General features: G+C 53.3%; 1 protein-coding gene across 5 annotated transcripts; it reads left to right on the forward strand.

The window, feature by feature from the left end:
• Nucleotides 1-986: 986 nt before the first annotated feature.
• Nucleotides 987-7,548, forward strand: ZNF446 (zinc finger protein 446). Of its 5 annotated transcripts, none has more exons than XM_030297530.1 (7): nt 989-1,610; nt 2,908-3,288; nt 3,365-3,566; nt 3,883-3,977; nt 5,561-5,645; nt 5,871-5,963; nt 6,217-7,548. In XM_030297530.1, the coding sequence occupies exons 1-7, from the start codon at nt 1,506-1,508 to the stop codon at nt 6,837-6,839; spliced, it is 1,584 nt and encodes a 527-aa protein (XP_030153390.1). In that variant the 5' UTR covers nt 989-1,505; the 3' UTR covers nt 6,840-7,548. The 5 variants fall into 5 exon arrangements, with proteins under 5 accessions (XP_030153388.1, XP_030153389.1, XP_030153390.1 ...); XM_030297532.1 differs by having other exon boundaries at nt 6,102-6,726; XM_030297528.1 differs by having other exon boundaries at nt 987-1,610; nt 5,871-6,726.
• The last annotated feature ends 3,528 nt before the right edge of the window (nt 7,549-11,076 follow it).

The raw sequence follows: 11,076 nt of genomic DNA on the forward strand, positions 1-11,076 counted from the left end.
GCTGGGCCTGATGCCCTATCCCATTTCCTCACCGGTCTCCTCCCCACTTAACCATTCTTTTCACCTGTGCGTTTGGCCCCTGCTATCCCTCACTTCCTCCACCCTCCTCAAATCCACCCCTCCTAGTACTGAGGTCTGGTCAGTGCCCTCCACCCAGGTCCTTAAGGAGCAGCAACCATGATTACCTGCTTTCCCCCTTGTCTTGGCCTTTACATTTATCTCCCCCAAACATCTGTGGTCATGTTGGACCTTGGCCTGTCAGGCTAATCCTTCTGCTCTTTATCCCAAACAGGCTGAGTGTAAAAGTGTCCTTGAGCTCTCTGGGTCAAGATGATGAATTGAACACATACATTTCACTTGGTTCAGAAACCCACTGAAGGTACAGAGATGAGAGTGTTTAAGAACATAAACCCACAAGTATAAGGATGGTGGAAGAGGTCAACAGCAATGGCATTCTGAAACTAGAAGTGGATGTGGGATCTATCTCTGATTTAGAGAAAGCTAAATACTGATTTGGTACTGGGGGAAATGGACAGAGGTCCCCTAAGGCCTATACTGCAGAACTCCAGAAGGCTTGAAAACCAGCAGCCCCCTGGGAGAGGAGTCCTAAAACAGGACTAGAAAGAGAACTACTGAAGCTGTTAGAACACCAGTTCTTCCCCGTAGAGTGGTTGGTGGAAGAGTCGTTTCTGGGGAATCCACACAGAGAAACGATCTAAGTCCCCACAAAACAGCCCAGTCTGATGACATTACTTAGAAGAGTTGACAAGTCCCAGCCATGCACATGGTCAGAGCTTCCAATTGGTGTGTAAGACCAATGCTGTTTATTGAGTGCTTGTAGCCAGGGATTACTAGGTATCACAAGAAATCAAAACACGCATATGCAAATTAGGATTGAATAAGTCACTGTTCAACTACTTGATTCCTGGAAGCAAAACACCCCTTTCCACAGTGATTTTAACAAACTAACTTTGACTACTGAGATTTAAACTAAAGATCATTCTTACTAGCTTTGGTACCCAAAGTAAAAAGTTAGCGTCCCATAACTGGATAGAAATCATCCCTCACTTTGCAGTACTGGCATCTGAAGACACGTCTGAGACTCTGAGGGTATATAAATCATGGGACAGCTTCTTGATGTGTAAATGAGTGTTCCCTGTTCCTTGTTCCCGCATGTCCCCAGCAGAGGTCGAATGGAGGACCCCATCAGGGGACTCACTGGAGTCATGCTCGAGAGTTGGCAGAGGTCGACAGATCAGGCTGTCTTAATGGGTCGGAGTCGGCTTCCTTCAGGGACCGCCGGGAGGCGAGTCTCTGCCAAACCATACTACCCAGGCCATCACTTCCGGCCTCCCAGGAGGACAGGGTGACGCTCTGGCCGTTGCCTTGGAAACAGATGGAGGCGGGCTGGTGTCCTCTAGCGGTTACGAAGAGGATAGCTCCGCGACAAGAGCTAAGCCACAAGAGGGGGCTGGGGAGGGGCGGAGGTGGGGTGCCAGCTCTGAATGGCCATAAGGTCACGCTCCTCCCCCCCACCTCACTTGCCAATAGGAGCCGGGTCCGCTGTGCACATGCGCAGGATCCTAACGTACCCTCCATCACGGCTGTTGGTAAGTCTAGGGCTCGGATGCAAAGGAAGAGTGGTAGCTAGTGACGGGAGGGAGCCCCCAAACTCTGCGATTCTTCAGATTCCTCTAAGAGGAACAGCTCTCAGTTCTGAGAGGCCTTTGGAAATGAGCATCCGCTGGCGGAGGCCGCGCCCGTCCTTGCTTGCTGGGTCTCACGGGAAACGTAGTCCGAAGGGGGCGGGGGGGGGGGGGCAGTACTTGCCGAGCAGGCATGTGATTGGCCAGGGCGAAGTCGCCATGGCGACGCGCGGCGGGGCGGGAGTGGCGGGGGCTCTTACCGGAAGTGGCCTCCCGGCCAGGACACAACGGTTGAGGTGAGCGCGGGCCTGGCCGGATTGGGCGCGGCTTTTTCCACCCCCTGGGGACCCGGCCGCTAGATGCTGTCTGCACTCCAGAGTGCCCGCCTACCTCCCGACCTGCCCGTCGCGCCCCACCTCCGAGCCTAGGCCTAGGCCTTTCCGCCCACAACAGGTTCCCCGTCCTTGGGCAGAACGTCTTCTCTCCTATCCTTTTTGGAAGATAGATTCCGGGGGGTCAGGCCTTGGTGTAGCTGGTCTGACAGGCCGCCCAGGTGGGCGTGTTTCATTTAGAACCTCTTGAGGGCCGGGACACGGTGTCCGCTCACGACTCCACGCAACTGCAACTCGTGGTTTTGTTTTGTTTTGCTTTTCACGTGCTTAGTGCAGGCGGCGTGAGTCATTCACATTTCTCTGTGGTTAGCGAGCACGGTGTCTCAGAGTCCACCCCCCGCCTCGATCCATGGCGCAGACGTGCCACTTAAGTCAACATGTCCTGATGTCCTGGAGATCGCGGGGACATACATTCCACCATAACCTAGCATGGCTCTTCCCACCTTCATTTCTCCTGCTCACCAGGGATTAAGGCCCTACCAGGACCCTCCCTGGCTGCTTGTCCCTTGGCCTCCTGCCTGACTGACCACTCCCCTTCCTCCTGTGCTGCTCACTTTCCCTGGCTCCTGAGTCAGACCCTGGAAGCCTGTGATGATCTTTCATTTATCTACCTCTTAACCATCATCTCCTGCAGTTTCCTGGAAATGCCATTGGACAACTTGCCTCCAAGCATTCATCCACAAGGCTTTCTTCTGCATTCAGTTCCTTTCAGCAGCCAGCTCCCGTGACCCTTCCCTCCCTGAAGTTTTCCTAGCCTCATGCTTCCCTGTGGCAAGAGTCCTCTCTGAACCAGCCCCCTGGGCTGGCCCTGTCTGCCTTACCCTAGCCATGGCCTCTTGGCCCCCACCCTGACCCCTCCTTTCCTGCAGGTCTCTTTTGTTGGCTACAAGAAGACACCCAGTACAACAATGCCATCCCCACTGGGCCCCCCACGCCTGCCCTCTGTGGACCCTGTGGCCACTCTGGAGGAGCCCGAGGCAGCACGCCTGCGTTTCCGGGGATTCTGCTACCAGGAGGTGGCAGGTCCCCGAGAGGCCCTGGCGCGGCTGCGAGAACTGTGCCGCCAGTGGCTGCGGCCGGAGGCATGCTCCAAGGAGCAGATGCTGGAGCTGCTGGTGCTGGAGCAGTTCCTGGGCACGCTGCCCCCTGAGATCCAGGCCTGGGTGCGGGGCCAGCGGCCAGGCAGCCCTGAGGAGGCTGTAGCCCTGGTCGAGGGCCTACAGCATAACCCTGGGCAGCTGCTGGGCTGGGTGAGTGTGGCCAGCATTGACTTCTTGGAGGGACAGAGCAAGACTAGAGCCTCTGTGACTTGCCTCTCCCCCTCAGATCACAGCCCATGTCCTGAAGCAAGTGGTGCTCCCAGCGGCACAGAAGATAGAGGAGTCCTTGGGGAGACCCCAGCCTTCAGGGACAGTGGAACTTCTCAGGGCAACCTCTGGGGAGGAGCCACAGGACACCCAGATGGAGGGGTCTCCCCAGCTCAGCTGCAGTGTGAAGGAGGAGCCTGATGCTGATGGGCAGGAGATGGGTGAGAGTGGGAGCCACATTAGGTCCAGGGGATTCCTGGACGATATGTGGACATCGCTAGCTAGGGTAGGGGATTCTAGGAGGGGTTGTGCTGGGGCTGGGGGTTTCCTAGGGGGAATGTGAATGTCCTCGATGGGACTCAGGAGGGACTGCAGACTTCAGAGATGGGTCCCCAGGAAGCAGGAGGAAAGGACTGGCTGGCACTGACACACAGAGTAGCCTCCTGCCTGCTGGCAGAGGAAGGCCAAAGCTGCAGCACCAACACCAGCTCACCTGCCCTGGCCCACCTGATGATCCTCGCCTGCCTCATTTCCTAGCACCTTCCAGCCCCCCACATCCATCCCAGTCCCGCGAGGGGTACCCAGGACACCGGGAACCAGCCGCCACCTCCTTCCACCCACCCAGGATTCAGGTGAGCAGCCCCAGGTGGGAGGTACAGGCCCCCAGTGGGAGGAGCATGTCCTTGGTGGACACTCTATTCTGTCAGTTTTTCAGGCTTCTTGGCCAGCAGCTTTTGTGCTCTTTGCTGCCCAGAAGTGGAGTTGCTGTCAGGGTCCCTCCTGTGGGTCCTGGGAGACAGGGACAGGCCGGTGGTCTCTAAAATTGGAAAGGATTTGAACCTCGGGCCATGGAATCTGGTTGAGTGACTGAAATTCGTAGGGGTTGGCTCCCTCACTTACAGGGAAATGGTGATTTTGATGTTTCCAGCAGTCTTAAGCTGGCCCCTGGAGATTTGAACCCTCATATGCAGGTGGTGAGGGGTCAAGATGACGAACCCTGGCAGGAAAGCCTGAGCTTCACACAGCAGTCTGGCCTCCCCTGCACACCTGAGATCAGAATGAAGATACCTAGGAAATAACCTGCAGCCACTTCTTTCCTGGGGCTTTTCTAAAAGGCCAACCAGCCCTGGGCTGTGGCCAGCTGGGCACAGAAACTCCACTGAGGCCCCTGCTACCTGGAACGCTTGGTTCCTGAGTGCGGACAGCAGGGGTCCTGTCCTCTCCTAGCAACTTTGCTCCTAAGCCATTCCATTGGGGACCGTCCCCAAGGGAAGAGCTAGTTGAGATGTGCTTCAAGGCTAAAAAGTCCCTCCAGGCCCTCCACAGCCTGATGGTACAGTGGGAAACAACTGGGTGGGAAGGCCACTCCCTCCAGAGCCTCTTGACTTCCGGTAGCATTCCAGCAGCGGCTGCCACCTTCTTGTCCCTGGAGCTGCAGTGGCTTGTCTGTCAGGCTTGTTTCCCACCCCAGCAAAGCCCCAGATGATGGGATTTGGGGAGGCAAGGAGAGCAGACCTGGGAACAGAGAGTGCATCACCTGGTAAAGCCCACAAGGGTCCAGCTTCAACTACCAGAGTTCACCCTCTGGCAACAGGCAGGAGCCAGCCCACCACCTGTCCCACATACGTCATCTGAGCCTGAGATGCTTGGCTGTACCTCCTGATGTGAGTCCTCCTGCCCTCGACCTCTCCACAGCCAGGTCGACACGTCTAGGAATGCTGACAGCCCTCAGCAGCTCCCCCAGGGAGGATCTCTGTTACTTTTGTAACCAGAGGCTTGGTGAGAGGTGGCTGGGTCCTCTTGGGTCCCCAGGCCTTTTGGTCTCAGTGCATCACACACTGTTCAAGGCAAGAGGGTGAGGCCAGCCACATCTGTCCCCACCTAGGCTTCCCCCAAAACCCATCCAGGGGTCCTCAGCTTCAAAGTGTCTGACTAGAATATGGCGTGGGGCTTCTGAGGGGGACAAGTGCTAGTAGCATCCCCACCCCACCCCCCAGTGAGCTGAAGGACAACTCCTCTCTGCCTTATTTCCCAAACTTCATACACCTTTCTCAGCTTCATCCTTAAGAAGCAAAGAGCCTTAGGTAACCTGGCCGCTTCCCCAGGTAACTAGTAAGGTTGTGGCCAGGGAACATGGGTAGGGTAGGGCACTGCAGAGCAGGGAAGAGGATGGGGGGTGGACAGGCACCAAGGGTGATGGGCTGCATCCTGGCAGGAGGAGTGGGGGCTACTGGACCGGTCACAGAAGGAACTGTACTGGGACGCGATGCTGGAGAAGTATGGCACGGTGGTCTCCCTGGGTGAGGACCAGCCACAGCCCCTCCTTTGGTGCCTGTGTACCACCTTGGCTATAGGGCTCCCTGCCCGACCCTTTCCTGTGCACGCTTCCCAGCTTTTACTCATGTTTGCCCTCCTTACCTAGGGGCACCCTGTCATTTGCCAGGATCCCCACCCCTGCCCCTAATGTATGAGAACCCCTCACCGCCCCCATGCCAGGACTGCTACCTGACTGTCCCTCACCCCAGCAGGGTTACCGGCCCCCTTGCCAGAGGCACGGGTTGAGTCGGAGCCAGGGGTACTGCGCTCGGGGACAGAGGGTCAAAGAAGCCTCCACCCGGGTGAGTGCTTCTCCATGCGATCTGAACCGCCTGTTGCCTGGTGGAGTGGGAGCTTGTCTGCCCCCACACACCTGGTGGGAGGGGATGGGAATGTCAAGGATGCTGGGCTACCTGGGACTGCCAACTCTCCTTCCCCAGGAGATGAGAGTGAGAGTCACTGTGAGGGTCCACCCCGCTGCCCAGAGGCCCAGCCACCCCAGGGCCCCGGGCCTGTCACCTGGGAGGGCCCATCTGGGGCCTCCGTCTCCACCAGGGCTACACCGGGAGCAGGGCTGGAGGCCGGCGCCCCGCGGAGGAAGCCTTACACCTGTGAGTTGTGCGGCCGAGGCTTTGATTGGAAATCGGTGTTTGTCATCCACCACCGGACGCATGCGGATGGGCAGGCCACGCGGGCCCCGGTGCTGGCTGTTGGGGGTGCTCAGAAGCTGCCACCAGGTTCCCGGGAGCCGGGCACACCACGCCACCCCCGGCGTGCACTCCCAGGCCCCCGGAGCTATGCGTGTGAGGAATGTGGGCGCAGCTTCAGCTGGAAGTCTCAATTGGTCATCCACCGCAAGAGCCACGCAGGCCAGCGGCGCCACTTCTGTGGCGACTGTGGCCGCAGCTTCGACTGGAAGTCCCAGCTGGTCATCCACAGGAAGAGCCACCGGCCGGAGGCCCCATGAGTGGCTCCAGAAGGCAGCCTCGTCTTGGGAGCCTTGCAGCCTCCAGGTCCTGGACACAGTTCCTGGCAATCTGGTTCCAGCCTTCCTTGGGCTGCTTGGTCTCCGTGTGAGACATGTGGAGGCAACAGAGGACATTCGTGAATCAGAGTTCCCAGGAGAGTCCCCTGACCCCAGTTCAGTCTCCCCAAAACAGCCACCTGGGTGTAAGTAAAAGAAGCCACTGCTCCCTCAATAGCCTAGCGAGGCCTGGGCTGCAATAAACTGCCTAAGCTGAGTGACTTCCAAGCTCCGAGGTCCCCAGCTGTGACCTGATGCAGATGGACAGGTTAAGGACTCTCCTTACCCCTGGGACCTTGTTGGCCCCAGGTGGCTGCTCAACAACTGCCCTTTCTACCCCTTCCGAAGCTGCTGGGCCTGATGTCTTGGCGTAGACAGTCCAGAAAGCTCAGGAAAGCATGCCTTGCTTTGTTTGCAGACAGGTGGAAAACTCATGGCCCTCTACATTTTAGATTTGTAACAAGTTGCACTTCTATAATGGGAAGTTTCTACATAAGAATCCCGATCTCTGCTTTCTTGCTGGCCATAATATCAGCAACGGCACTTCTCCTGCCTGGCAGCTGGAGCCACAGAGCAGGCCGTACTCACCAGAAGGGCCAGCAGTCCTGGTATCCCGCCCGACTTTGTTCCTGAGCCACCCACATCACTCCCTGGCCTCCTTGTCCTTGTCCTTTGAGCCCTTGAGTCCCAGCTTGAGTGGACACTAAGGGGACCTCCTTTGCAAGTATGGATGGACAAGGAGGGTGGTCTCTGAGAAAAGGGGCCACAAACAGATGTCCCGTAGGCCATGTGATTTTAAAGTAGTTGGTGTTCACTTAGAAAAATTTGAAATCTATAAGAGGGCAAAGGTGATGAAAATGATCCCCAATTCCACTGTCTGATAGCAGTGCTTATTCCAGGTGTTTGCAGGAGTGTTTTTGTTAATGCTTATTTATATTGAGAGAGAGCAAGTGAGCAGGGGAGGAGCAGAGAGAGGGAGAGAGAGCAGATCCCAAGCAGGCTCTGCGCTGTCCACACAGAGCCTGATTTGGGGCTCGAACTCAGGAACTGTGAAATCATGACCTGAGCCAAAATCAAGAGTCTGATGCTCAAGTGACTGAGTCACCTGGGCACTCCAAGGGTGTTTGATAAAGCTTCTTGTGGAGATACTGTGTATGTCATGCTTTTCTCACTCCCTCATTTCCCTGTTATTAAAAACATGTTTTTTAATGCGTGGGTGAAAATTCCCCGTCTGTCCAGCACTATCATTTCTACCTAGCCCAGATATTTCATTTTCTGCCTCATGGTGTCCAATACTGTGATGCACACTCCTGAGCACACACTTTGGATGCAACTCTGGTTATTTTCTTTTGTTTGTTTGTTGTTGTTGTTGTTTTCTCTTTGTTTTTTGTTTTTTTTTAAGTATACCCAATGTGGAGCTTGAACTAATGACCCTGAGATTAAGAGTTGTGCACTCTAGCAACTGAGACAGCCAGGCGCCCCAATTCTGGTTATTTCCTTAGAGTAAATCTCTCAAAGTGGGATTGTTGAGTTTTAGGAAACATGGGATTTTTGTTTCATTTTGTTTTTCCCTTGAAACAACACTGGATTCTTTGCCCCAATTCCAAGTCCTCTCCTCCCCCCACAACACCAAGAAGTTCTCCAACAAAAAATATTTTTTAACTCGAAATCAATAAGAAAATGACTAAAAACCTATTAGAAATGTGGATAAAAGCTGTGAATCAGTAATTCACATCAGAAAAAAACTTGATTGGACCAACAAACCAGAAAAGACATACATGCTCAGAAGTAATCAGAGAAATACCAGTGCTGAAAAGGCAGGGCCTGGCCTGCTGTGTTTAATAACCTGCTCCTGGCATTATGCTTGGTATTCGTAGCATGGCCACTGTGAATAATTAAGATACAAATCTTAAATAATATGATGGGTTTCTCAGTCTTCAAAATAGCAAATAAGAACCCTGACAATAACAAATATTGGTGAGGAAGCTCAGAACCGGAACCTGTAAATATGATGAGCTATCACTCTTGTCATTGGGTTAAGTTGACCTTAAAATACGGAAATGATTCCAGTAGGTGTGGCCTAATCACATGAACCCTTTTAAAGCATGGAGTTTTCTCTGGCTGGTGGCAGAAAAGAGTCCAAAAGAGTTGAAGCATGAGAAGAATTTGATATGCATTGCTGGCTTTGAAGATAGGGGAACAACATTGTGGCCTCTAGAAGGTAAGAACAACCCCTGGCTAAACAGCCAGCAAAGAAATCAACAACAGCCAGCAAAGAAACAGAGACCTCAGTCCTACAACCACAAGGAACTGCAGTCTGCCAACAACCTGAATGAGTTTGGAAGCAGGTAATTCCCAGGTCCTCCAGGTAAAAGCCTAGCCCAGGCAACATCTTGATTTCAGCTTTGTGATACTCTGAGCAGAGAACCCAGCCACTATCTCCCAGACTTCTGACTTATAGAACTGTGAGCTAATGAATGGATGTTGTTTTAAGCCACCAAGTTTGTGGCAATTTGTTAAACAGCATAGAAAACTAATACAATAATGTATAATTAACGGGTTTAGTACTGTTCATAGCCAAAGGTAGAAAACGGGCCTGTATCCAGTGATGAATGGAGCGTGGAGTGAAATGGTGATAGTGTTTTTCAATAAAATTTTTAAGACTAAGAAATGAAGCACATAATGATTTTGGAAAACTTTGGCAGTATTTACTACAACTAAATACATGTGTACTCTGACTCAGCAATTCCACTCCTGGGTATGCACCCAACAGAAATGAATGCTTATGAGCACCAAAACACGTGTACAAAAACATTTAGAGCAACTGTTTATAAAAGTAAAAGATCAGAAAACAGCCCCAAGCCCACTGCAGTTATCAATTTATTGCCTCTCAGCTCCATGTTCTTACCTGCTCTGCAGTAGTGGGCTGGACCCTGTAGGCATTTCTCCTTCGCAGAAAGCACATTGTTAAGCTTTGTCAGCAGAGGGCACTGGAGGAGAACCACAAGAGTGTCTGTTTCTCTTCCTGCAACTGCACAACAGCCGCGGCACATGTGGAAGACTGCCCAAAGTAGGCATTCTTTGGGCAAGCTCCAAGCCTTGTCCTGACCTAGTAACCACCTCACCACGGCCCTCCTGATGTGGATACCCTGCACCCCAAGGTGCCCTGCTAGCAGGACATTCCCAATGCCTCTCCCAACAGATAACATCATGCTGTAGGCCTCATACGTGTAGTGGCATCTTAATCCCCTCTGCATGCCTGCTTGTAGCCTTGGCCTACTGCCACACCAAGGTGGTGATTCCTGCTTGGCTTGGGCAACCCAGAGAATTTCTCTGCCACCCAGTGCGCTCCAAACACACCTTCCCCAACAAAGTCTGAACCCCAACCCCCAACCTTGAGGACAGAGCTCCCACCTTGAAAGTTTATTCTTACCTTTGGCACTCTCTCTCTCTCTCTCTCTCTCAACCCTAGAATTTTTAGAGTTATCCCTGTTAGAGTTAATAACTTTTTTTAAGTTTACTGATTTATTTTGGTGGGGAAAGGGGCAGAGACAGAGGGAGAGAGAATCCCAAGTAGGCTCTGCGTTGCCAGCGCATAGCCCAACACGGGGCTTGAACCCACAAACGAGGAGATCATGACCTGAGCCGAAATCAAGAGTCAGATGCTTAACTGACTGAGCCACCCAGATGCCCCTAATTAATAACTTTTTATATCAAATTTACCCTGTTCAAATTACTGTTTGAAAATTTCCTCTGCCTCCTGAATGGACACTCACTGATATACCCACCAATAGCAGTGTGGATAATTACACTGGATATCCATGCAGTGAAATACTATGCAGACAGTAATGACCAAAAACAAGTGATTGCTACATGCAACACTGTTGAATCTCATGCATGAATGGAAGGGAGGGACAGGGCTTGGCCTCACCCAGCAGTGCAGAGTTCTAAAGCCTCTCCAGCTTCACCTCCCAGTACAGGGTCCTCTGCGCAACCCCCAGGTCCCCCCACTCCTTGGTGAAGGCCATGACCATGTCCTCAAAAGTCACAGATCCCTGGGACTGGGACACATCTGTCCAGCCAGACCTAGGTCATCTCCTCTCCATCCTTGCTTTGAGCAGATTCAGGGGAGGGGGCAGAACAGGCAGGATTCCATAGTGCCCAGAGATGAGAGGGACCCCAGCCCAGAGAGGCACTGGAAGAGTGGACACACATTCCCAGGGAATTCCATCCCACCCACAAGACTGCTCTTCATCCCTTGCACCTTTGGTCTATCCCTGCCTTGGGGACATGCTCTTCCCTCCCCTCCACTTTTGCCAGCCCTTATACCACAGTCACATTATGTTCAGCTCCTGATTCCCCAGGCCAACTGCCCCTCCAGTCCCAGCCAG

The sequence above is a fragment of the Lynx canadensis genome, chromosome E2 (assembly GCF_007474595.2).
Source record: "Lynx canadensis isolate LIC74 chromosome E2, mLynCan4.pri.v2, whole genome shotgun sequence".
Classification (NCBI taxonomy): Eukaryota; Metazoa; Chordata; class Mammalia; order Carnivora; family Felidae; genus Lynx; species Lynx canadensis.

What these genes read in the sequence shown, in the direction of transcription:
- ZNF446 (XM_030297528.1), top strand. Translation starts at nt 1,506, where the DNA reads ATGGCCATAAGGTCACGCTCCTCCCCCCCACCTCACTTGCCAATAGGA. An exon ending in TCCACCCACCCAGGATTCAG is followed by an intron (nt 3,978 to 5,560) that starts GTGAGCAGCCCC and finishes GCATCCTGGCAG; the next exon opens with GAGGAGTGGGGGCTACTGGA. An exon ending in TGGCACGGTGGTCTCCCTGG is followed by an intron (nt 5,646 to 5,870) that starts GTGAGGACCAGC and finishes CCCTCACCCCAG; the next exon opens with CAGGGTTACCGGCCCCCTTG.